Source organism: Corvus cornix, chromosome 1 (assembly GCF_000738735.6).
Source record: "Corvus cornix cornix isolate S_Up_H32 chromosome 1, ASM73873v5, whole genome shotgun sequence".
Classification (NCBI taxonomy): Eukaryota; Metazoa; Chordata; class Aves; order Passeriformes; family Corvidae; genus Corvus; species Corvus cornix.
This window is the reverse complement of record NC_046332.1, coordinates 20,876,556-20,903,701: the sequence shown is the minus strand read 5'-3', so window position 1 is coordinate 20,903,701 and position 27,146 is coordinate 20,876,556. Positions and strand designations below refer to the sequence as shown.

Here is a 27,146-nt window from a genome sequence, read left to right as displayed (position 1 = left end):
GCCCCGCGCGGCGGAGCGCGCAGGCGCGCGGCTCGCGCAGGCCCGGCCTCGCTCCGGCCCCTTCTCTCTGCCCTGCCACGTACGGGCGGCGCGGCCGGGCCCGGGCTCGCGCGGGGCGGACGGGGGGGGCTGCACCGGCGGGACGGTGGAGAAGCCACAGTAAGAGAGCGGGGGCTGCTCCTGGGGGCAGCCGTCTGTGGAGGCGCGGGAAGGAGGGGGAGAGGGGCAGCCTTGGGTTTGGGGTGAGGCGACCATCCCCTCCTCCCCTCCATCGTTCCCCGGTGCCAGGGGCGACGCGGCCCCTGGCGGAGGGGCCGGTAGACCCCTCGCGTCCCCCCGGCCGCGGCTGAGGGAGGCGGAAAGCGCCCCCGCGGCCTCCTGGGCCCGGGGGAGCGGGAGATCCGGGATCCCTCCTCTGTACGCCGGGTGTCCCTGGGTCACCCAGCCGCTTTCCCTTGGGAGCCACAGGAGCTGCCGACTCCTCATTGCCAGGCGGGGAATGGCTGTGACTCCTGTTCCTGTTTCGGCCGGGCCTGCCCGTATGGGAACTGGAGAAAACCGAAAAGAGCTGTTCTCCTTTCTGCTCCCTCCCTTCACCCCCCCCAGCTGTCTTGGGAAGACTCATGGCTCACTCCGGAGCGGCGTTTGGGAGGCAGTTCTTGTCCGTGTTCCTGTCGGCTTCACCCTGATCCTTAACCCTGTTTTGACAGGAAAAATTGAAACAGGAGTGCCTGTCCTTCCCTTGCCTAGGCAAGGCTGTTTTTCTCTGCTGTTGTGCAAAAATGGTAGTGAAATACGATGTGGTGATGGGATGCTGGTTTTAGAGGGGATCCTGAAGTGACTGGCCTAGATTGGGCAGTCCCTGTCCACATGCACCACCTAGATTAGTGCATGATGTGAATAGAAAGTGACCCGGGAGGGGAGGAAACGTCTGTACCTGCTAAATGCATGTGCTACACCAGGAAGGTTAGAAAGATTGTCAGTGTGATTCTTATGGGAAGCAATCTTTAATCGGAAACATGGAGACATAAATGTTTTTTGGTTGGTTGATTCCCCCCCACGCCTCCCCAGGAAAGTAGACACACGTTGATTCTGTTAAAAAGCTCATTAGTGTGCATTCTGGATGTGTTCTCTGAAAAATTCTCTCAATGGAGTCATCCGTTCAGCTGTGTCACAGTGAGGGGAAAAAGCTTTAATGCTGTGTAATTCAGTAATTTGAACGTTTCACATAGTTTTCTGTAACGCTTGCAAACAGCTGCAGTGTTTAGAATCTGTGTCTTTAAATCTGGACACCTTCAAGCAGAATGGAGAACAGCTGGACCAAAAAAAAGCGCGTTTAAATATTTTCCTGCTACCTTTTCATAGTCATTGATAGAGAGGAGGTTTCTCTGGGTGATGCTGGTAAGTAAGTCATTTCAGTAGCTCCTTTCCTTGCACAAAGATACGAATGATACGTTCAAGCTGTTGAAAGGCTGCAGGAGTTCAGCTATGTGTTCACCAAAATGTGTATGTTTAGGACTTAGAGATGAGGTTCATTTCTTACTGCTAACAGTTTCTGAGTAGCATATATTGTAATGCTGAAGAAGCAAAACCAGTGCTCAGCTCTAATGTTTAAACAACACGAGGGGGTAGCTACATGAACTCTTTGGTTAAACCACTCTTAGATGCATTATCTGTATCCCGTATTTGTCCAGTGCAGTGAGCTTAGCAGTGGAGCTGTAGCAGGTCTGGGGTGAAAGGGGCACTATCTTCATGCCTTACTCACTTCATAAAACATGAGTCAGGCATCAGAAAAGTAGCTTCTTGCTGTTCACCTGGTTAGTATGTCACAACAGTCTCTTGCTGTCAGGAGCAGGCACAACCCTTTTTAAAGGGAAGCATTTCATACCCAGGATGAGGGGAGCAGCTGCCAGCATTTGAGAACCAGAGAGTGGCTTTGTGTCTTCTCTGGGGTTTGCTTGTTCTCTGCCTTCATCCTTTATGCTCCAGTTTACTTCCAGTTCGGTTGAAAGAGGAGAGCTGGGAAGCCCAGCTTTATGTGGATGAGGGGAACCTACTGTTTTTCTCTGGTTAGCAGTGAATCATCTAAAAACCAGATTATGGATGTTTGAAATCAGCTGTGCATGTGAGAGAGAAGAGCTTGCCAGTAGGGTACACCCGTGGGGTCAGAGGAAGGAGCCAGGTGTGTTCCTTACTGGACTGTTCTGTATGCTAAATCATCTCTTGGAGATTGTCCTGGAAAGGAATACATTACTGTTAGGAATTCCTACATGCTATTAGAAAATTTAGAAAAAATAATCTTCTATTATGAAATTAGAAGTCTTGTTCAAGATCTACTTTAGATGAACTCAAATTCTATAATACTCAAAAGTGTAAATCTGATTGTTACATTATGGATAAAGCAAGGGCTTTTTAAATTGGGTATATTCACTAAAATGTTCTAAAATGAAAGATTGATGTGAATTGTGTCATTCTAGGGAAGTGTGACTGTAAATATGTTTCTTTTCTGATGCAGCTTACTGTTCTCTGGCACTGATAGTGCATGGCGGCTTGTCCTAACTCAGTCCTGAAGTGAGGTGGGAAAACTGTCCAATAATCCAGCATCACTAAAACAGACAAGGTAATGTTAAATGGATATTTTTGGCAAGGAAATGAAAGGAAACCCGTGGGTCGATATTGTTTTATTTTTTAATGCTTAAATAAAAAAAAAATCCAACAACCAACCAAATTGTGCAGAACCCTATGCTTTTAAATCTAATTTAAAGTTAATCAGAATGGGTTGATGTGCCTGCAGTCAAGACTCCTATGTTGCAAAACCTGAATAATGCATTAGCGAGCATTAACAATACTATAAACTTCACTGTTTCATCACAGTATCTCAGCAGCAACGTGGCTCTGTTAATTGCAGGTCCCTTTTCCCTGCAATTAGACTGTATCCACCTACCTCCTCTTATGTGTGGTGAGGAGAGTGAGTTTTGTTCAATAATTGCTTCTATCTCTTTGGGCTAAACAAAGAGATTTGCCTGAAATCTGCTTTATATTAAGTTAATTACCAACCCCACCAGAAATTTAATTGCAATCTAAAGATAGCATCATACTGTATCATTTTAATGCAAAATATTGTCACTGAAAACAGTAGATTTTAATTTATACAGGTGCATCAAGGAATGTATTAAAGGCTTTAGCTGAGTGTCTTGTTTCTGGTAGGAGAGAATTAATTTTTAGTGCAGTACTTAAAAATAGACTGACTATAGCAAAATTCATTTTTCTCATAAGGCACTGTGTTACAACATCCTTAAAGGTAAGGGAGAAATAGCTGCATATCTCTGAGAAGAGTTCTTGCACAAGAGAATGAGCAACATACTTGCCTGCGTGTGGCTTCAGAAATCTTGATTTGGATGTGGGCTGTCTACATTTTAAGATCTCCAGTAACTGTACTTCAAATGTTAAGATAAAACTGCTTCTTTAGTTGCTCCTCATTCCAGATCTATTGTTTTGACCCTGTCCAGAGCAGTGAAAATAGGAGAGCACATTTGACTAACTACCTGGATCTCTTGTTTGTGGGGTTTTTTTTCCTTCTCATTCCTCTTTTGAGTAACTTCACTGTAGTTTCAGATTTTTAAATGTAAAGCCTTTGTGTTTTCAAGTGAGAGATGCTTCATACAAAGTGGTAATTTTAAAATTTTCTTACATAAAGTGATAAAGGTATAACAGAAGTATATGTTGTGTGCTGCTAGGACACAAGATGGCTTTGTTGCACTTCCTATTAAGTTGGAGCAGTTGCTCACTTCTTAAAATGCTGAGAGTAACAGACTGTTCTGACCACGTGTTGAGCCCCATGAGTAGCTAATGTGTGGTCTTCTGAACCGCTTTTAAAAGTCTGAAATCTTGATTAAAATATCTCAATCAAAATTTAAAAATTGTGTATCTTCCTGTCTGGGGAAGAACCCTCAGTTCTGATCATCCATGTGATAATGGGTGTTTAGCTCTGCACTTTTGTTCAAGAAAAAATACATGATTCAGCTTGATCCCCTTAGTAAAGCCACCTTACAGCCTGTAATCTTTGATATATTTGTTCTGGCAGTCATTTCTTAAATGAAAAAAAAAGCCATTTGTTCTTTTTCATAACTGGGGGCATGTAAAAGTAATCGAATCAGATGATAATGTAAAGCTTCACAACTGTCATCAGATAGACTAAAATAACTAACAGTTGAGTTTTCTGAAATGTTTTTAATGTTTTGCTCCTAACAGGTCTGCAGGCGATAAGAAATCCACCATGAATGGGCAGCTGGACTTAAGTGGGAAGCTGATCATCAAAGCTCAGCTTGGGGAAGATATTAGGAGAATCCCTATTCATAATGAAGATATCACCTATGATGAATTGGTGCTAATGATGCAAAGAGTTTTTAGAGGAAAACTTCTGAGCAATGATGAAGTCACAATAAAATATAAAGATGAAGGTAAGGTTTAATTACTGCTGTTGAAATTTAGTTGACTACTGTTGTTCCGATATGTTTTATCTATGGATAAAAACTTTGAAATTCACCTTTCAGAATTGTCCAGTGTCATGGGCAAATGCAAGTGATTTCTTGTGAAATCTTTTTAATCAGACAATATAGAAGCTGTATCTCTTGTTAGGCTCTCTTAACAACATTTACTCAATTTTTTTCTGAAATATTTCCTCCATTTTTTCTCTCTGAAAGTACATTTTTTGCTGTTGCAGGAAGCTGATCGCAGGTTTCTCTTCTGTTCACTCATTTAACCATTTTTTTGAGTTTTCAGTGGGTTTGAAGGTGAAAAGAGAATAAACATGTATGACCTAACACAAGCTTCTTTATAAGACTGAAAACATGATTTATGTGGTACTAATTCTTGATTGTTTTCATCCATCAGTAAAGATTAGAATAATAATTTTAACTTGAAATATGTATGAAAAGTTGTCGTTTCTCCATGGGACCATTTGAATTGCACATTGGTTGTTCCAAAGAAAATATTGATAATTAGTGTTAAAACAAACATAACCTTAAGGACTTCCACAGAATGAAAAGGGCCCTATTTGAGATGCATTGAGACAAAGTTGTGATTGGAGGGTTTTTCCTCTTAGAATATCAGTGGGGAATGGATAAATGACTTAATCTGGGACAGAGGGATGGTGTTGATAAAATGAAACTTGGAATGAAGTGATAAAATCCAAAGTCTCTTAAAGACTGTGATAATTACGGTGTTATACAGTAAAAAGTGCTACTTTACTGAAGTAGTCAGGTTCATTTTTCTTAATAGGCCTAGGAAACTTCATTGCTGTTTGTGGTACCTAAAATATCAAATAACTTTTGTTCTTGTATCTAATCAATAAAATTTCACTTTGAATGACCCTGAGACAATTTTTTTAGGTTCACGAAGCTTTTGTGATGCTGCTTATCAAAATAGATAAGCAGTGTAGGCCTAATATTTTGGGTCTTGATCTGTAGTGGGAGGGTGCTCAGTGGATTTGTGGTGGTTTTGTTTTCCCTCTTACCACGTAATTTTTTTTTTTACTTTCTGGAATGAGAAAGGTGAAAGGAGATTGGATGCTTTTTCTTCAGGTTAAAGCTTCTAGTTACTTTGGGTTTTTTTGCATTCTTACCTGTTCTTCAAGTATATTCTTCTGGGGTTTTTAGTGTATATTACTGTCTCTGTTTTATTCAAAATAAGATAATGGTGTATGATGGAGACAGTAATTACGGGTTCATTCTTTGGTTGTCTTTTACAGTCTAGAGACTTCCTGCTTTTACTTTTAGCTTTTTTTGTCTCAGAATTGTATTGGGTTTGTGTGGCCAGGTTTTGGTAGTGGAGGGGCTACAGGGGGGGCCAAAGCCAGGCAGCTCCAGGACAGACACGCTGCTGGCCAAGGCTGAATCAATCAGAAATGGTGGTAATGTGTCTGTGGTAACATAGTTAAAAAGGAAAAAAAAAGTTATAGCACAGATGTAATTGTGGCCAGAGAAGAGAGGAGCAAGGATATGTGAGAGGAACAGCTCTGCAGACACCCACGTCAGTGGAGGAGGAGGGGAAGGAGGTGCTCCAGGCACCAGAGCTGAGATTCCCCTGCAGCCCATGGTGCAGACCATGGTAAGGCAGGATGTGCCCCTGCCGCCCATGGAGATCAGTGGAAGTGCAGAGATCCAGCTGCAGCCTCTGGAGGAGCCTCACACTGGAGCAGGTGGATGCCTGGGAAGAGGCTGTGACCCTGTGGGAGGCCTGTGCTGGAACAGGCTCCTGGTAGGGACCTGCAGACCCATGGAGAGAGGAGCCTATACTCAAGCAGGTTTCCTGGTAGGACTTGTGACACTGGGCGGGACCCATAGTGGAGCAGGCTGTTGTTGAAGGACTGCACGCTATGGAAAAGTGACCCATGTTGGAGCAGTTCCTGAAGAACTGTTGACAGTGGGATGCACTCACATTGGAGAAGTTCACGGAGGACTCTCCCATGGGAGGGACCCCAAGCTGGAGCAGGGGAAGGACTCCTCTGCCTAAGCAGTGGCAAAAACCATAATCTTCATTCTGTGTGCCCCTGCACCCCTGGGGGAGGAAGAGATAGAGGCTGGAAAGGAAGGAGGGGTTGAAAGGTGATTTTAAGATTGTTTTATTTTTCATTAGCTTGCTCTGATTTTGTCTGGTAATAAATTCAGTTAATTTCCCCAAGCTGGAGTCTGTTTTGCCCATGACAGTAATCAATTTGTTATCTCTCCCTGCGCCTGTCTTGTATCTTGTCCTTTCACTGTATGTTCTCTGCCCAGCCACTTGTGGAAGAGAGTGATAGAATGGCCTTGGTGGATACCTGGCATCCAGCCAGAGCTCACCCCCTACACAGAATGTACTCCTATTCCACTGTGATTTCAGTGTATACTATCCTAGCTGATCATCACTACTAAAAACAAATAAATGTTAGTATCAGAGGTAGTTGCAAGTGATCAAGGAAAAGGTTAACAAGGCCTCAATTTTCTTGTCATATGAGAGCTGTGATATCGTTAACTTCATTTCAACTAAGCTAAGATTCTTTAAATCTATTTCAGTCATGAGGTGCATTGGAATGTATATATTTTAGTTGTTTCTATTTTGTTATTTTTCCCCTAAGACCTGCAGGAATGCTTGTCGGGATCTGTTACAAGGAGGTATCTTAAACTGGTCTAACAATGTCCATCTGTGTCTTCTCCAAATTCATGTGCACAGTCTTTGAGCATTCAAAGAATGCTTCATCTACCCCTCCATATTCCTACATTGTATTTAGCTTATGTGGTGCTTAAAAAGAAGTCTCAGGTTGAATATTGCTTTGTGAAGTCAAGTTCTAGATTCAAGCTGGAATCTTTCAAACTCCTGAGCTAAGGCAATTGGTCTGCTAGATATGAAACAATTTTCATGTCCTATTTAATCTTCTTGAGCACGTAAAACCCAATGTCAGCAAAAAAACCCCCAACCCCAAACAAACTAATGAGAACTGTCAGCAGTGAATTTGTATGAATCAAAGAGTAAAATTGCATCTTAAGCACGCCATGTTACTGAGTTGCACATGCTAAAAGGCCCTATAGAGCCAATAACAAGAACTTCACTTTTTTTTAAGTTATGCTTGAATTTAAAACAGAGGGTGTAATGTGAGGTTGGCCTTTTTGCTCTTGTTCTTCATTACCTTAAAATAGAAGTTGGTGTCTCCGTGTCAGAGCAAATAATGGATTGTTTACTCATACTGCATGTATTCAAGCTGCTGTGTTAGTCAGTAATCTCTCAGCCTTTGGGAAATTTATCAGTGAAGGAAAACTACATTTTGATGTAGTCTGGGTTTTTGTTTGTGTGGGATTTTGTTTTGGTTTTGTTTTTTCAAAAATCGACTAAATGAGAAATATAAGGGTAGATAAATCTAGTAGATAATGAAGCTTAGTAGATGAGGAAACAGCTGCCAGGGCAAAGGAATGAGGCAGATTTCTAATGTCATAAAGGTTGAAATGCATCATGGTGATGCAGCATTAACGCTAAAATACCTTGCAGTCCATTCATTAGTTAAGGGTGTCACTAGTTTATAGAAAGATAAAAAAATTATAATTGGCATAGCAGAGAATGTGATACATGGGAAATTGTAGAGAGGGAAAGCTGTGTCCCTTGTAAAAATGAGAAAGATAAGTTCTTAAAATAACAAGATTAGTAGAGAAAATAAAGGAAGGTCTGTTCTGTTTTCCAACAGAAAATAATTAACATTGTGTAATTGTGTGTCATGATAACAGGAATTAAGCTTCATTGATATTCCTTAAGATGAAAAGTTTTTTTGCTAAATCTAATATACTTAAATTGTCAGCTATTTCTATGGCTTGACATATATCTTATGAATCCTGGCATATACTCTACTTGGATAATAACTTGGTGGCTATCAATAGGAATCACAGAACTGACGTCATGCATCTAACAAGATTCTGTACTTGGTGCTTCTCAGCCTTTTTTTTCTGCTAACAATTTAAAATAGGTAATTATTCATTATTTGAAAATGCCTTCAACCTAAAGGTTAAAGTAGGTGAGGGAGAATTGAGATGGAATGATCCCAGTTCTTTTGGATGACATTAATCCATATAAGCCATGTGTATTGATGTGCATTTTTATTTCACTGTGCAGGATAGACTGTTTAGAACATGCATCTTTGTTCAGGCAGTGAATCTGAGTGTTGACTGATATGACAGAAGAGCATCAAAGGATGGTTTGCCAATGTTGTGGATTGCTAAGGGAAGTAATTATCATTTATTGTGTTACCAGGATAATAAGGAATAGAAGGGCTTTGTGTTAAGACACCAGTGGATTTTGGTATCAGCATTTAGGAAAGGTTACTGAAAAGCTGGAGAAAGTGTGTGAGTTGGAGGGAATGCACACCTCATCCCATCCCCCTTTACTGCCAAAGAAAAAAAAATCTGTTTAACTTTGATTAAGTCTGATTGTCTAAGTCCCGTTATGGATCATAATGGCAAACAGGGACACTGGTCTTCCTCTTCCTCACACTGGTGAGGTGGCAACAGTGAGGCTGCTTGTCTGTGCTCACTTTTAATGTGTGCACTCCAGGACAAAGAGACTTGGAAAAGCTGCAGAGGGTCCAGCAGGGTGTGGTGAGGACAGGGAGGGGCTTTGTGCAGGTGGCCTTCAGGGAGCACGGGAGGGAGCTGGGCTTGTTCACTGTGCTGAGGGGGCTGAGGGCAGAGTTCAGAGCAGCTTAGAGTAGAATGGGAGTTGCAAAGACCATTGAATGTGACCTGTTTGCAGTAGCACCGGATGGCAGCACCCAGAAATTGCAGTTTGAGAGGCTGAGCCTGAGTTTTGGCGAGGAGGGCAGTGTGTCACTGGAGCAGGCTGCCTGGTGGGGTTTGGAGCCCTCATTTCTGGAGACTTTCCAGTCTCTAGTCAGAGAATCCATGACTGATACTGCTATCAACAGATGTCTTTTGAGATTGTGAAAGTGGAGACAGAGCATAAAAAAAAATCTTTGGAGGCAGCAGTATTTCTTTCGGGAAAACTTGAAAATTACTTTTTATGCCATCACTTCATTAGTATTTGCAACTTTATTTTGTTAGAAAGCACCTTCTTTGAAGACTGACAGGCACTGTGAGGTGTTATTAATAATACTGTACTTAAAAAAACCTTCCATTGCAGAGGTGTTACTTGTAGTCAGGTATTACAAAATGAGAATATGTAGTTCTTCAAATTCTGAGCTGTTTTTGACTTGGTATCACATATTTTATGACTGTTCATACTGAAGTATTACTTTATTTGAAAATTTTAACCATAACTTATATACAGGTTGTTTGCCTTTGTCACCAATGTGTAAGGAATTTATATACATTCAAAATTTTTAGGCAGTAATCTGTAATGGAAAACGTGTTCCTGTGTCTGTCCAGAGAGCCTGCTTGCTACAGCGTTTTTGGAGGAACCTGGGCAGCCTGGAGTTGGCTTTGTTCCAAGCTGTGTGTCATTTGTCTAAACACTGTTGCTTTTCAAGGTGAAACATCACTCGATGGTGTTTCACCTCAGTTCGAAGTCATCAAACTGCCCTGGCAGGAAGTGTGCCTGCTATCCCTTGTGCCAGTACCTGTTTTCCTGATAATGTGCTCCCACTCTTTCCTTTGCACTGCTTAGCCTGGGTTCATTTAAGCTGTTAATAACCTGTGGAATATGTTAAACACTAGAAAATCTGTCCTGCCAAAGACAATGGTCTTGTTTTAGTTGTGATTTTGTTGAGTAAGTAAAGATGTTAATGTAGCTTTTCTTGACTCAAAAATCGTGAGAGACCAGACTTAATGGGAACTTGGTATCTCTTTTGAGGTACGATTAATTAATACGATTAAAGGTGATCAGTGCTTTGTGTATGGCCCTTTGTATCTTAAAAATAAATGATTCCATCCAGTTGTAATATAGTTCCTGTGACTGATGGCAGTGTGCAAATTCATTAGGATCCTCTGACGTGACATGGGAGAAACCCATGCCTAAGATCTGTGACTTCATGTCAAATTCCTGTTTGAGAGAAGTTTTCTTCTGACTACTTTGGCATCTTCATGTGTTCATACTTATTTGTGTGTTAATGCTGAGAGAGATCTTTAATATTCACTTCTACACATGAACTTTGTTTTTCAGCAAGGGAATGGTAATAGTCTTGCAACTCATGTGTTCTGAATATAACCTGAGGAAGTGTTCTAGACATTTGAAATTTTCCCTTGTCAGCATCTGTGTTTTGATTTTTAAAAATTGAGTTGGGTTTGGTTTGGGCCATTTATCTGACTCCTGTGTGTTCATGAACAGCATGGTTCTGGAGGCACTCAGCAGAGGCATTTCACTTTTAACTGGTAGCATCATTCTTTCTGGTGTCGGACTTTGCAAATTCTTAGCTCTAATATTTCATACTGTATGTAAACGTAAAAGAATGATGTGCTATGTGGAACATCAAAGGGCTAATTTGGAACTTTTGGAACCAGTCATGCTTCTGTCTTACCTTCTGTGCATGATTTTTTTGCATGCTGATTCTTGCACTAAAATAATAAACATTTTTTTCTAGTGACCTCACAATCAAATAGGGAAATTTGGGTTTGAGTAATGAAGGAACATTTCTGTCCTAATGTAAAGTTCAGTAGTCACAGGCTATGATTTTAATGTAACTTTTTCTTATTCTTTTCAGATGGAGATCTTATAACAATTTTTGATAGCTCAGATCTCTCATTTGCAATTCAATGCAGTAGGATACTTAAACTGACATTGTTTGGTAAGTATAGAAGACTGTATTTTTCAATTTCTTCTAAATAATATTTATTAAGATTCAGGCAGTAGGCTTCACTGGAAGGTACAAAAAACTTTAGATTTGTCAGCTCATAAGGTGAAGAAAAGGCAATTGGTACATTAGAACTGCTGAATTAATACATGATATCTGGTTTCTCGTGATGTTTTTCATGAGACTTCTGAACTTAATGGAAATTGAAACTCCTGCTTTTTATAAGATTGCTCAAAGTATTTGGCATATGTACATATACATGTGATCAGTGGTTCTTTTCTTCCTTAGTGCTCTTTTCCATGTTATCTTCCACTCTCTAGCATTTGTAGGGTTTTCTTCACAGGTGCATGAGAATTTGAAGCTGACGATTATCTTACAGTGTTACTGGTACACTGCTCCAAACTAGTGTTAGTTACTTGGAGCTGAATAGCTCTTAACATTTATCCTTTAGCCTTTGTGTAAAAGTTCTGTATTTTCAAGCTGCTGTAGGTAACTTAGCATCTAGTTCCAAGGAATAGCTCCTGCCTTTAACCTGGACACTGACCTGATTCATGAGTTGCCGCAGTGTCGCGTGTGCTGCGTTAGTTCTAAAGGGACGCTTACTGTGGACTTTGCTTTGGTACTGTAGCTTTTGCTGAACTGAGATTCTATTAAAGGAACAGTAAGCTCTAGAATGAGTTCAGTCTGTGTGGACTAAACTTGGTCACTTTAAACTCCATAAAGGATGATGATGCTACAAGCAAGTAAGAGTTTGAATTTTTTTTTGTCATCTTAAACTGAAGGTTAGAACTGGATGTTAGCTACAGTCTTAAGTTTATCTAATTGCTTTCTTGCAGTGAATGGACAACCGAGACCCCTAGAATCTAACCAGGTGAAGTACCTGCGCCGAGAGCTGATAGAACTTCGCAATAAAGTCAATCGTTTACTGGACTGTTTAGAACCACCAGCGGATCCAGGGCTTTCCACTAATCTGCCTGAGAGTGGTAGGCAGCCTGGCAAAGGGTTGTTTGCTTTGATTTGCAGAGTGGTGTGCTGTTTAACAAAATGAAACATGGATCATTCTTAATTGTTGCTTGATGGCCCAGAACTTAATTTTTAATAGCTTTAGCTATTTCAGAGACTGAACTTTCATTTGAGGTATGTGGAGTAAAGCACTGAACTAACTTAGGAATGAAACTTCAGAATCCAAGGTTTTGTTGCAATGTATGAAAACACTGTAACTAACACCTGTGAACCCCAGCAATGTCTTGAAAGGGCTTTTAGCTAAATTAATAGTTTGTTGTTGCTGAAGAGTTCTTGCTCGCAGTTGAGTAGTCCCTCTGCTTACTTTGGGCTAGCTCTGGTGCTTATCTAGTGTTGCTAAGCAAGTTTGATTCACTAAAACAGTAAGAAGTGAATTCAGCAAAAATTATATCCACTTTTTTTGCCAGGTTAGGAAATTGAATCCACACATTTTGAGCTCAGACCAGCATCAGAGCTGTCTCAGGGTAAGCAGCACAAGGGTGCAGGTAGGAGTGGGAAAGGATTTTTGGGGGAGGGCAAAATGGGAAAGAAGGTCTTATTCTCACAGTTTTAAGGTCTTGATCTCCTAGCTTAGGGCAGTTGTACTGCTGCAAACATTGTATCTCTGTTTGCTCAACTTCAGAGTTTGGGTCAGCTGGACACAGAAAATAATGACACAAAGTCATGAAGTACAGTGCTCTGAGTAAAGAGGTGAAAGAAGAACATCAGCCTGCCTTTTAAGAAATGTTGCTTTTGTATCTGCACTTTTAAATTTTACTGCTTTTGCTGCTTAAAAAAATCCCAGCCCTGTTCCTACAATATATGCAAATACTAATTTCAATGGAATACCATGGATTCTCGTTACAACCTATTTGGAAGGAGGTTAGAGTGATGATCTAAGAGTGTAAACAAAACTAGCCAGTCTGTATCTATCTGTACTAGTTTGTTTTTAACAGAAAATGTAGCACTAATTAGGCAAGGCAATTCTGAGCAATTCAGTTACGTGTATAGTTGCAAAGATCTCAACTTCACCTATCAGCTTAGGAAAAATTAGTGGAGAAAAGTAGAGTACAAACCAGAAACTGCAGTGATAAAACACCATCATAAGCTGGAACTATCCTGTATGTTTTTCTTATTTTGAATTCTTTGTAGTCAATTCATTTGTTTGAAGCAGGAGCTCTGTGCCTTTGAATTTCAGAACACGTGGTATAGGATATTGATACTCTTCAGTGTTAGTGTATCTTTAAGTAACTGTGAAAGAAACCTAAGCTTTGTGATCCATCCCAGATACAGCAGTGATTCTTTGCTGTTATCCTAATGTGCCCATTTCAACAGTTAAATTTCTAAAGCCCTCAACTCTGCGGTGTTAAGGTTGCTGTAGTGCAATGTGTGTGTGCTGGTGTTTCAGTTCTGGAGAGCTGGTAACTGGGCGTTTTGCTTTGTAGATGCTGTAGATGGTAGGGATGAAAAGCCTGCTGCTGCTGACGCTAATGTTAAGCCATCCACTCAAGTTATAGCAGCGAGCATGTCTGCATTCGATCCACTAAAGAACCAGGATGAAATCAGCAAGAATGTCATGTCAGCCTTTGGCTTGACAGATGATCAGGTGTCAGGTAAGGATGTGGCTGGTGAAAAGGAAAGCTTAATCTGTTCATAATCAATGACTCCAGTTTTGATTTGTAACAAAGCATGTGTATTTTGGATATATTAAGCTGTGTTCTGTGTTCACTATTTCTTTTCAGAATTGTAAAATTTGCTGTGTTAAGGTGTTGTATCTGTGTGCTAACTTTTGTATACAAAATGTTGAAATGTTGCTGTTGATTTTAGCATTGTGTTTTAGCTTGGAGTAGAAAACGGCTTCATTTTTAAAAAAATTTGAATTACTTAAAGCTATTGTGTAGACTAACTTAATTGTTATCTGCCAGTGATAGAAGAACCCATTGCTCTGCTTTAGGGTTTGATCTTGCAGTTCATGTTCTTGGCTTGTGCTTCTGCTGTTTGGGTCAGTCAGGATGTGTTATATGACCCCACCTTTTCTCTGTCTCGTGTTAGAAGTAAATAGAGTCAACTTTTGTACTATTAACAGAAAGGAATAACATACTTGTCTGACTTATATTTGTTTTTGAAGAGCTGGAGGACTGTTGGCCCTACTAGTAGAATGCTGAGCATATGAAAACTGATTATACTAAACTGAATGCCATCAGTTTGAGACAGGATAGCTGAAGCTAGAAAAGCAATGTTGAATGTGATAAGGAGTGCAATGCAGAACATAGGGAAGTGATTTTGCACAGAATCTGTGTGGGCCTGGCAAGGTTTAATGGTGCATTTAAACATGAAAATGAAACTGCTGTTAGCTAACAGGATTTGCTGTGTACTCTCAGCTTCAGAGCAAGTGAGTTTTATATAATATATGAAGTGATGATACAGATGAGCAAGCCAGTAGCATCTGGAGCTTATTTCTTCAGTGTGGCTGCCATGGCAAAAGTGTGGAGTAAAAGGAATAGGTGTGGGATTGTGTCTGTGCAGGATTCAAAATTGTACCCACAGAGAGTGGTTGACTTCAGTGTGAGGTACTGGTCTGTAGGCCAGGCCTATTGTGTGATCTCTTCCTCCATGGCACATTTTGGGTATTGTCACAGCATGGTTCTTTCACAAGCCTGAAAAAGGTTTGATGGTACTTGAAAACTTGCAATGGGCTCTCTGAACAAGTAAGCAATAGCAAGTGAAGCACAACTGGCAGAAAATTTGAGCTAATTTTTGAATGAGTGGTTTTGTCAGTTTCAGTTAATGTTTTGAGCAGTGATAGTTCAATATTTGCTTCTGAGAGATTGAACTGACTTGACCATTCATTGAACGTACAAAGACCTCCACAGAGGACCATTTAAGCAGGATATAAGAAATCCCATTTCTAAAGCTGTAATCCTGCAGTTATGTATATAAATGCAAATCAAGAAGAAGGCAAATTTAATTAACTTTCCCCTAATAAGGTTAACATGAAAACACAATTAGGGGCTTGTTGGATGCATATTTATATTGTGTAAATATAACATTCTTAAAATTGCAAATTGGCAGCAGCTGTAGTACTTGTGCTTAACTTTAAGTGTGTATTTGAAAGTAGAGTCTTATAGCATTCATACAGTTGGAAAGATCCAGGTTTAAGTTTCCATGTTTCTAACAAAATATTTTGCATTAAATTGTAGTATTTTATATTTGTTCACATGTGTGTTTCAGAACTTCTTACTAATGTACAGAAAATTTGAATTCCCTGATTCCATGCTGTCTTTGGGTTCCAGCTGGAATATTTTCAGAATTAGCAGAGCAGTCAATTGCTTTTAGACTGAAGCCTGCCATATCCTGTCTGGGAGTGTGATTTTAACACCTCTTTGGCGGTTTTCTGTTCACATGCCATTTGACTATCAGTAAAACACTTTGTGGCCTGGTCCATGTGGTTCTCTAATCCATTTGGATACTTCCATGCATCTGATGCCTTTTCCTGGTCTTAAAATCAAGAGTCATACACGGTTAGAAGGGGAAAAGGGATTTTACCTTGGTATTTATTTTAAGGATCCTTGGGTGCATTATATCCGGGTCAAATGCACTGAAATGCACCCTGCAAAAATGCACACCCACAATAGATCTGGTATAACATTATAGGTTTTACTAGTTAGCATATCTATCAAAGATTCCCCAGTGAGAGGCTCAAGTGAGCCCCCCTCCCCAAGGAACCTTCTCCTGGATGGTTCTATCTCAGTTTACAGAATGTGTTCTGGAGAGGACCTTGGGGTCTGGGGCACACTGATCCCTAGCTATGAAGCTTCTAAAATGTTTAGTCTCTCAGCTTGACAAACAAGTTCAAGAATGTAGGGAAAAAGCACTAAGAATACAGAAGTTGTAAAAAGGTATAAAAGGGATATAAAAGAAAAGGCAAAAAATCTTCATGGCATCACAACCTTTCACCTTTTCTCCAGATTAGAAAAAATAGGTAAGTGCACGTTGTGTCCAAACGTGGCAGCTCTTGGTGTGTGTGTGTACAAGGTTAACTCTTGAAGCTGTTGAAAAAGTATGCTATCATGAAGGGTTTTAACTCACAAATGAGTTAAGTTCCTCAAAAGAATGAAATCTGAGTGATCTAGAGACAGGTGGAAAATTCCCCCCCTCAAATACTTTTAAGATGTATAAATATACACTTAGTTTTAGCTTGGGCATGACACACAGATGTAAATCTGATGTGGAAAAAACGTTAAAAATATTTGCAAAAATTCTTATATGAGAATTTTTTATTTCACATCTGTTCATCTCACATACTTGTTCTTGCTCCTCTAGGACCACCCAGTGCCCCTGCAGAAGAGCGATCAGGAACGCCGGACAGCATAGCTTCCTCCTCTTCTGCAGCCCATCCCCCTGGGGTTCAGGCACAGCAGCCGCCCTACCCCAGCACACAGCCACAGACGGGGCAGGTGGAAGGTAAGTACCGTGCTTTTCTATTGTCCGGGATGTGAAGGATGGTGTCTGATTCTGCCTTCAATTAGCAGACCCAAAGTGGATACCAAACTGCAAATCGATGTATGCCCCTAGGCAGAACAGCTTTTGTCCTCGCTGCCCGTGCTGTTCAGTACAGAAACAGCAGGTGGAGCAGTGGCTCTGTTTGAAAGGGCAGGCGGTGTAACATGAGAGAATTTTCATGGTACTGTTTTCTGCTTGCATCTGTGCTCGTGTCATACACTGTGTGTTGTGTCGAGCTTTCACTCAACTAACAGTTTGTGGACTTGTCTACTATGTATTAGAAGTGTTGTTTACTCATCATTTCTATCTGACAGACTGGAGCCATTATTTCATTGCTTCCTTTTTGTGTATGGCTCTGTGCTGGTCAAGTTAAACCTTGTAACATCTTAAATGCATGGAGTTCCTTATAACTCCTGAGAGCCCCACCTGGCTGTCCTTTAAAGTTTAAGGTCTTAACTCTGCTATTCAGATTTGTTTGCACTATGCCCTTTAACATGCTATGCGACTTCTCAAAATTAACCTATTTTGAGGTTTCCTACATCTGGGCATCATTTTTTTCTGTTCCTATTTTCTAAGTGCGCTGAGCATTTTGACCTGCACACTTCTGGATTAAACTGTCTGTGAAATAACCTGCTTTGCTACTTCTTCCTCCGTATGAAGAATAATATAAAGTTGTTTCTGTGCTGGTGTAGGCACAAGTGAGAGCCCCCTGATGCTTGCTTTAATGATGTAATGCTCAACACGTATGAGATGGTGGTCACAGTATCCATAGTCACTTGGATTGTCTTGCCTGAAGGGAATAAGTAATATTTTGATCAAGCAGAGTATTTGAACAGCTAGTAGTTATGTATATTTAAAGAGGTATGAATACTGTTGGTTGCAGTGGAGGTTACTTCTTTTGCAGCTTTCAGCCTTTTTTTGCTTATTAGTCAAGTATTATAGCAAGAGACATTTTTGTCTTTAAATAGCTTAGAGTGGTTTGGCATTTATGTATAAAAGTTACTTTTGCAAAAAAGGGCTCCAGGTTCTTCTGTTGGCAGCCAGAAAATTTAATGTTCAGAAACCATATTCTCAGCTACTGAATTTGCATTTTGAGTTTGTTTTTTTTAGTTTAGTTTAATACAGTAAGGTAAGAAGTTTTAAGTGTTGCTGTTAAACTAGAACTGAAACAAAGAAATGAAACACTTAAAAGCACTAGCAACACTAGCTTGGAATCCTGTATGGCTGCTAACACCAGGGAAGGGGAAAAGTATTTGTTTCAGTAAAACTCATCTTACTTGGGGAAGAAGTTATCTAGGCTCATGTATCAGAGTAGATGTGATTTTTCTAAACTTGGATCAAGGAAAGTATAGTGCAACACTAATAATTATAAAGGGTTTGATCTTTAGTTTTATATAGTTTTTATTATTGCTACTGCAATATTTTAAGTATTGATTATATTTTCTTCACTCCATGGTTTAGTCTTTGGGGAAGAGATCAGAGAATGTTCATTAGAAATATGAGGAGGATTGCTTTTGCTGTGCCTTGTATGCATATGATAAACATCAGCATCTTACCAAAGCTGGGTAAAGTAGTTGCAATTACCAACTTTATTCCACAGTGTTCAAAGACTTTCCTTTGAAACATGGAGTAGTTTTCCATACTTCACTGAGGTTTGATAGCACCTCAGTCCAGTCGTAACTGGGGGCTTGTGCTGTCCCCATAGAGCCATAACCCAGCCAGAACTTTGGATAAGTTTTGATTGTTAGGTTTTCAACAGGATGAACTCACATATATGGCACTGCTGGTGAAGAGCAGATTCTGTTAGAAACTAGTTTTGAAACTAGTTTGAAATTATTAGTTCACTTCTTAAAAAAACCCAAAACACCCCAAGCTCTGCTTCCCCCACACACTTTCCCAGTATTTTGAAGATACAAGTAAACTGGTGATGCCAGTCATGTGTCAGTCATTCTGGTTATATCAGGGATTATTTTTTAATGGCATTCTCTGCCAGTAAATGCTGTGATGATTATGATTGGTTATTAGGTTGTTGTTACATGTGAATACCAACTCAACTCACTTCTGTGTGCTGATACTACTGAAGGACTGCCTCCCTTGAGAAGTTTTCAGTATTCACTAATTTGAATTAAATCAATCCAGCAAAGATATTCTAATACAGTGCTGTGTTTTGTGGCCGGTGCTTTTCTACCACTAAATTCAGTCCTGAACACAGAGAAGAACCAATTATGTAATACTGTTTTTTTAGTCCTTACTGAAATACATGTAAAATCTCATTCCCATAAGCACTTCATGATCTTCTAGGGAAGAGAATGTTGTGTGAATATATATAAATGGTCTTTATTCTGAATCAGACTAAAGGTCTTTTTCAGTGCACAGGAACAATGGTAAATGCTGGCAGATCCTTCACTGCAATAAGCACTGCTAAGTACAAAACCAGACACTGATGCTGTAGGTCATCTAGTTTTCAGAATAAAAATCCAGGGAGAGAGAAGACTCTGTGTCTGAGGACCCATAGGATCCCTGCCTGTATTCATGGCTGTAAATTTAAAATGTTTTCTTGAATGGCACTGGAACACCTCTCTGTTCCTCAGTAATGCCTCAGCCTTGGAGAAGACAGCAAGCCTTCTCAGAAACCTTTGGTAAAACTCCATGCTGTTCCTTTGCTATGCCTTTACCTGGGATTTCCAGCAGGTGCCAGTGTGGTCTCTCTGTTAGCCTGCAGGGAATTATCCCAGGACGGGCAGCCTGCTGGTTATTCTCCCAGAACTTCCCCGTGTCAAATGAGTTTAAGAAAGAGAAAACACGCTTTCTGAGTTTCTAATTCTTAAACATCAAGCTAACAGGCTTAAATTCTCTTCCAGCCTTGTGTTCAGCACTCTCATCATCCCACAATAATTGCGCACCAAATAATAGTTTAAGTGACTGCATCATTATAAAGTATTCAGAACACCTTAGTGTGAATGTAAAATAGTGTTCCTTTCAGCTACAAATAATGCAGATAAAGAAGAAATAAGGAGTTTAAATCAGTGTGGACAGGGGTCTGTCTGGGAGGACTCAGAGTAGAGTCAAGTTGCTTTTGTCTCGGTGTGGCTCCAAAGACAGAGTTTACAGTCTATTTATACAGTCTGCTGGTCTTTGCAGAATGAATAATAATACAGTAACACTTCATAATAGTAAAGTTTCCATGTCTGCTTCAGTTCAGCTAAGCTTTAGTTTTGGCAGATAATTGATTTTGTTCTTTGACTGTGACTTACTAGATTGAAAAACAGCAGAAGCATAAAGCCTCAACAGGACCCATAGGTTGTCTAAACAAATATTCTGCCTCTTCTGGCCAAGAAATTGAAAACAGTGAATGTAGGAAAAATAAGCATTGACTTGGACTACCCAAGCTTAAGAATGTATGGTTTTATTTTTCTTCGGGTGTATACCCCTGGGTCTCTTAAGAAGACTTGGCGATGCTAAAAGATGGATGACTTATCTGGAAAATGTGGTAAGCATAAATAATGTACCACTCTGCTTACAGTACTTGGTTGCAGAAATGGTCTTAAAAACCTAATCTAAACAGACAATCTGAGGACATGTTTAACTTCTGAAGTACTTCAATTTACAGTGTAAGTTCTGGAGCAGTAATGGAGATGTTTAAAGATTCCTGGTCTGTTACCAACAAGAGTAGTGCTAACTAAGGTGCATAGCTTCTGGCAGCCTCTGAAAATGTGCAATAGTAAGCCTCACATACCAAATTAGAACTCTTTAGATAAACATTATTTAGTCAGAACAACATGTTTCAGCAACTAAAATCTGTACTTCGGTGTCATTGGGTTTGTTTCTGTGATGTTGAACTGTCAGGGTATTGTTTGCTGTAATGCACCAGGGTACTGGGCTTCAATGAAATGCGTTTTTAATCCCTAGGTCAGATGTATCAGCAGTACCAGCAGCCTGGTTACCCTGCTCAGCAGCCGCAGGCTCAGCCCCAGCAGCAGTACGGCGTGCAGTACCCAGGTAAGCAGCTCTGCAACAGCAGCTCAGCTCTAGGACCTCTCCTGCAGCGCCCGGCCCTGTCAGCAGTTCCTGACCCTGTGGGGCAGGTCAGGGTGCTGGGCTGCCCAGGTTCCTTATGGGAAGTGGCACAATTATTGCCAGGAAGAGAACACTGTAGCTGTTTACATTGTTGATACGTAGTCAGAGTTCTGCTGTCTCAGTCCTACTTGATTGAAGGCAGACTTCATTACTAATCAGCAGAACGCCTTGTTAGAAAGGCAGGCAAAATGAATCACCTGAAGGATGCGCAGCCTTCAGGATTATCTTCTGCAATCATGAGATTCTAGCAAGCAAGTGAAACATCCCAATTTAGCTTCCTTAAATATTGAAGGTATCTAAAGATGGCCCCTATTTCTTGCATCTAGAATGATCTCCATGTGCAAAATTTAGTGGTGTAAACACAGTAGTTGTCATTCAGTAAATCCTTGGCTACTACAAATACTGTAAATCCCAGAGAAACTTTCAAGTGATAGGTTTTTTTTTAGTTTTTGATTTTGCTGATACCTTAAGGTGACAGTAGACTTTCAGCAGAAGAATATTTTAGTGCACTAGTGGTTTATGTGCAGTGAAATATGAAAAGCTGGCTTTGGTGTATACCAAAAATAAACTTGACCTCAGAACTTTTCAGTTACTTCCTTTAGAAGTAGCTGGCATCTAGGAATGCTTAGTATATGCTAGGAATGATAAATCCCGATGAGGTTTAGGGATGAACCTGTAAGAGTAGATTCTGTAACAAATTGCATTTTGCTTTAATACTTTTAGAAAATGATACAAAGCACTTATCATTCCTTGTTTTAAAAAATCTTCCTTAAACTAAACAAAAGACTCCCATTAAGTGACTCAGAGCCAGTGTGACCTTTTCTTGGTGCAAAGTAGGAGTTGATCAATTTTTATATAGATGAGAGGATTTGCAGAGCTCACGGAGAAATTCCATGCTTAGCTTGGATAAGAACCCTAGAATACTTGGATTGAAGGTTTGTACCTCAGACCTTGTTCCTGTGCACTGTGTGAGAGCTGGTTGGTTTGAGTGTCTAAATGGTATCTTGTTTTCTGCAGATTTCTCCCCCCCACCTTTGTAATTAGAATACAGTGACAGATGTGCTGAGGTCTAATTTCAGAAGTAACAAGCCTGCTGGAAGTAGAAGGGTCTGTCTGACTCTCTAGGCTTAAAAACTGGGTGGGCAAACAAAGGAATTCCAACCTGCTTTCTAGTCATATCCTACCATTATCTAATCCATCATTTTACTGATGTTCCTGTGAAAGTTGCAGTGCAATGTGAGTTTTGCGTTCCAGTCAACATCATTGTCAAGTATGAATGAAACGCCACCAAAAACTTATTGAGGCACCTCTGTGTCTCATAACTTATTTCACAATTAACCTAATCTTCAGAAACAGGGTGTTTTTTTGAGGACCTATTGACAGCAGCCTTTGAAGATGTTGAGTCATAGGATCTTTTTGTTCGTGTTGCTTTAGTTCCCATGAGTATTGTCTCCTTTTAAACCCGTCTCCCCAAGAGCAGGATCCCTTCCCACTCTTGTAGATCTACTAGGCAACAGTGGCTATTTATACCTGGTTGTAAAAATGGACCCTTCAGTGGTTTGTCTCATGAGTAAATTTTGATGCCAGTTTCAAGGTGAGTTTACTCCAGTGCATTCTTACCCTTACTCTTTCCATTTAGGGCTGTGCACTTTTAATAATTTGTGTGTCTGGTGTTTAATGCTGACAGGATTCCAGTCACTGGAGAGGTTTCATTGCAAGTAGCTGCAGGTGTGTTTCATTATGGATAAAAGTAGCTATTTCTTCATGAAAGGACTTTGTTCTATTTTAAAATTTTTGAGAAGAGAAATTCCCTTTGGAAGCTGGTTTTATACAGAAAAATCAAATTTGCGACATGTGTAAATGGAAGTTTTGTGCTAAAGTACTCTGTTCTACACACCCTTTTCATATTTAACTCTAAGGAACTGAAAACACCTATGATTTATCCAAAGGTATGACTTATATTAAACCCTGAGAGTATTTTCATGACAGTTTAATTTGGAGGTTTTATTTGGGAAAAGGGTTGAATTTCGCCTCATTTGCCAATGAAGACTTTATTTTTTGTGTGATATTAAGGAAAAGACTCCTTGTCTTTTTTCTTCATTTCTTGTCAGTCACAGGAAAACTGTTTTATAGTAACTGTTGTCAGTGTGCTGTGCTGCCACGGTGTGCACCAAAACCTCGGCCGTGCGCTTATGTGAAGGGCAGGAAAACTCGCAGCTCACTCTTGGTTTGCCTTTTCTGTGCTTCCTGCATCGTTTTGCGTTTGTCACTGTGAACATGAAAACAAAAGGTCTTTCTGCAGGCACCCACGGTTCTTTAGTGTCTCTCACCCCACCTTTCTGCCTTTCCAGCAGGCTACAGCCAGCAGCAGCCCCCGTCGCAGCAAGCCCAGCAGTTCCCGGCCTACAGCCAGGCGCCTGCCCCGGCCCCGGCCGCCACCTTCCCGGGGCAGGCGCAGCAGCTGCCGGCGCAGCAGCCGCCGCAGTACCCGGCGGGCAGCTTCCCCCCGCAGCCCTACACCACGCAGGCCTCCCAGCCCGCCGCCTACAGCGGCTCCCAGGCGGCGCCGGGCACCTTCCAGCCTCGGCCCGGCTTCACGCCCCCGCCCGGCAGCACCATGACCCCGCCGCCCAGCGGGCCCAACCCCTACGCCCGCAGCCGTCCGCCCTTCGGGCCTCAGGGCTACACCCAGCCCGGGCCCGGCTACCGCTAAGCAGCTGCCCCGAAGACGGCGACTGACACGTGCGATTCCATCCCGACAGACTCCAGGATTTTTAATTGAGATCCAAAACCGTAATGAGGCAAAACTATAGCTGTTAATTAAATTCTGCTGGGGGGAGGGAAATGACCAAATCTTTCCTGCTTTAAATTGTATTCGCTTCCTAGTTTAATTTGGGGCTGGGTGGTTTTTGGAAAACACTACTTAAATGTCTGTAAAGTGATTGACATTCTAGCTTGCCTTGTCTGAAGGATACGAAGATACTAGTTGGAAGTTTAGCCCACTTATCAGGCTTGTTTTTACTAATACCATGATGTACTAAATTAGATTCATTCTGGAGGTCAAACTAGATATGATGTATTATAAATTGTAATGTTCACATGGAAAATCTAATAAAAACCCTGAATCTATTAAATGCCTGATCTTGATTTTAGAAGTTAGGCAATATTGAACACGAGAACGCTCTAAGACCAGTGTGCATGCTGGGTGTAAAGAGCAGTGGTGCTGGGGTTGGGAGATGTCTGAGTGTGTAAATGGAGAAGTGCTGTGACTGCAGATGGCTTTCACAGAGGTTTCACAGCAGGAGCTGGTTTTGTGCTGTCTGGTGTCATTAATTGTCAAGTGACCCTTTTACCAAATGGTTAGAAACGAATCTGTAAAATCTTAAAGCCTCTTAACCAATTTTGCTTTAACAAGGTGTGGGGGAGAATTCATTTATTACTTGAAAATTTAAACCAAATATGTATCTTTAAAAAAGAGCTCTTAGAATACCCTCAACTTTCCACGGGTTCTTTGCCACCCAGAAGAACTTGGGAGTGCAATCCTAGTGACTCAATTTTGAGCCAAGAAAAAGCAGAGCGAGGGCTATAATGAATTCAATAGACCATATTACAGCAGAGGGCAAAACAGTCTCCCAGTTAATATTTTCCATGTTGCAGATTCTAGGAATATGTAATACTAAGTAGGAAATAAAAAATGAACTGGAGCTTGAACTCTCCTAAAGATAAATCAGGAAATCGAGTGAAAATATTCTTACCTTCAGCATCCTTAAATAGTGCTATGCCCACAGCTACGCAGTACCTCCTCCCATTTCTGCTCTCCTCATACCTAATACATCCCGTGTTCATTGTGCTGGTTAACAGGGGCTTGTTTCCAGCCATCAGTTTGTTCTGAATAACAGCGTTTACCACAGAAATTAACCCCTGCTTTCATGTAAAACACTTGAAAAACGACTTGATTAAAAAATATTTTATTAGGAGTACAGTGTACCTGCAATGTACTTTATAAGGTATTTTCTATAAATGACTACTATATATATCTGGGTGTTCCTGTTCATATTTCTTCAATACATTAGTAAGGTAATGAATAACACCTTTAAAAAAACCTACATCTCTTTATTTAGTTCATAAATGTTCAAGCAGTACAACAAGTAGCTTTGGGAGAGGTTTTAATCAAAATAACTGTAGAGCAGTTTTAAAGTTCAGTTATCACTATTTCCCCTTTGTCCCAAATGAAAAATGTTTTAAACGAGAATTTTCCTTTTTAAATAAAATAAACCTGATCATGCTGTTATAACTAGTTTATTCTTTTTCCTCTTTCATTTTTTCCAAGTCCCCTTGCACAGTACATACATTTGGCTTTTGAACCAGTAAGTGTCAGGCTCTGAAAACTACATTTTCATGAAAAACCCCAGCCGTGGAGGCCAGCTTTTTCATTCCATGTACCTCTGTACCTGTCCACTTCAGTTAGAGAACACCAACCCCCCCTGCCAGCCGCCGCCAGGCTCACGGGCAGCAGCTCTGACTCTCTAGTGACAGACGGATCATGACTTGGGCTGGTGCTGAAACATTTGAAAACAAACATGGAAGAAAACCCCACTGAACTTGATCATTTAAAGCTGCACATACAGCAACCTACCTCGGCATTTTGGCAGGAGCATAAACTATTTGTATGTGTAAGGAGAAAGTGCTTCAAGTTTACTGGCTGCAGGATATTAAAAATTATAGGATCTTTTCTATAATTTATGACTGGGAGATGTTACAGATGGATTAGGATGGGTAGCTTATGGCACTTGTGTTACAGGACCAGTGAATATTTAAAAACTAACGCACATTGCATTCCACGACCAACTCTGGCATATCTGTGCCTTAAACATTTATTACAACATTGTGATAAATAATATACACACTGTATCTTTTAAAATACCATATAAACCATACCTCAAGATAGGGAGCCAGCTTCCCTATACATTATCCTACAACATGTCCCTAGCCTGTGTTTCTTTTTATTCTAAAAACAAATTTGTAACACTGGATAACTACAGTAAGCAGCCTACACTATTACACAATTAATGCAGTATTGGCATCAGACTTGTATAAGCCTCGCACGTCAGCCAACACTGAAGTGCCAGGCGCACCATAAGCGTTGCCTTCCTGGAGCCTGCGCTGGGCGGTCGGCGGGGGTGGCACGGGCTGGGCCTTTGCACCAACTTTATGTGGCCTCTACCACTTGCCAGGTATCGATGTGCCGCACTCGTACCAGCGGACGTAGTTAATCTGAGTCTCCCCGCCTATCTTCCCAAATTTGACAGGTTCCTGACGAACTGCCCTGAAAAATCCTGGAACAGAGAACAGCTTTGTTTACATGGAAGCCCTCAGGACAGTACCATGCTTGGGTTCCCTGAGAAGTCTGTAACTATCAATCCAGTTAGTGGCTAAACTGGTCCCCGAGCTGTTAATCTGTCTGCCACAAGCAGGGCTGTTTGCTGCCCCTATGTCCATTAGCACTCTGCAATTTGCCCACCCAAATCAAATTAAGTGCTTGGGATGGCAGCGCAGAGGTGAAGCCTGCCTCTCCTTGAGATCCTAGCACCCACCCGTGGGTGGTGCTGGCTGGGCACAGCCTGTGCCCCCTCTGTCCATGCTGGGGTCTCGGAACAGAGGGCTGCTCCACGTTACAAAGTGACAGTAACAAATAGTCCCCACTGTGCAGCCTTGACATCGCAGTGAACCTCAGTAAAACTCGGCCCCTGGGGATAGTTCACACCACCTCCCCACCCTTAAATGCAAAATCGTCCTCCTGCTTTCACTCTGTTGTCTTTAACAACACACTTGCTTCCCATTAAAACAATTAACATTAAGTTACAAATTAAAGTGAGGAATTGGGGCTCCATCCAACCTGACCATAAGGAATGTATGTGTGGCTAGAGGAGGCATGTGCTCATGTGGACACACACACACAAAATACTGTTCTGCAGCTGAGAGACAACATTGGCTGTGATTCCCTCGAAGCACTTCAGGTCAAATACATGTAGTCAATTCAGAAATCAACCAGCTGCAGCCAGAACAATTGGTCTGTTGGTCTGTTTTTTCCTCTGTTCTGTTAATTTACTAGAAATACAAGCTACTGAAAAGGTGAGGTCTTTTGTTTGCTTGTTTTGTTGTTTGTTTTGGTCTAAAAATGAGTGTAGCTTATGGATTCACTCAAATCCAGCTGCTGAAATCAAATTGGTTTTAAGTGTGTTTTAAACTGAGGTAGCAAGGTTGTTAGGTAAAAGGTTTTTAAATAATCGAATATTTTAAA

The 27,146-nt window shown here is 40.9% G+C and overlaps 2 protein-coding genes across 48 annotated transcripts in view; one reads left to right on the top strand and one right to left on the bottom strand.

Moving 5' to 3' along the window:
* On the top strand, positions 1-23,979 carry TFG (trafficking from ER to golgi regulator). 4 transcript variants are annotated; one of them, XM_039558188.1, is made up of 9 exons: positions 1-159; positions 2,516-2,620; positions 4,252-4,460; positions 11,174-11,257; positions 12,100-12,246; positions 13,711-13,878; positions 16,589-16,729; positions 20,678-20,767; positions 23,200-23,979. In XM_039558188.1, the coding sequence occupies exons 3-9, from the start codon at positions 4,277-4,279 to the stop codon at positions 23,556-23,558; spliced, it is 1,173 nt and encodes a 390-aa protein (XP_039414122.1). In that variant the 5' UTR covers positions 1-159; positions 2,516-2,620; positions 4,252-4,276; the 3' UTR covers positions 23,559-23,979. The 4 variants fall into 4 exon arrangements, with proteins under 4 accessions (XP_039414122.1, XP_039414118.1, XP_039414134.1 ...); XM_039558184.1 differs by having other exon boundaries at positions 23,197-23,979; XM_039558200.1 differs by lacking the exon at positions 13,711-13,878.
* An 818-nt stretch (positions 23,980-24,797) lies between these two features.
* The window catches only part of LOC104687181 (ABI family member 3 binding protein), a 140,620-nt gene continuing 138,271 nt past the window's right edge, over positions 24,798-27,146 (bottom strand). For all 44 annotated transcript variants that reach the window (XM_039557964.1, XM_039558054.1, XM_039558030.1 and 41 more), the window contains one exon: positions 24,798-26,181. In XM_039557964.1, coding sequence (XP_039413898.1) covers positions 26,066-26,181 — 116 coding nt within the window. In that variant the 3' untranslated portion in view covers positions 24,798-26,065. The remainder of the gene's footprint in view (positions 26,182-27,146) is intronic.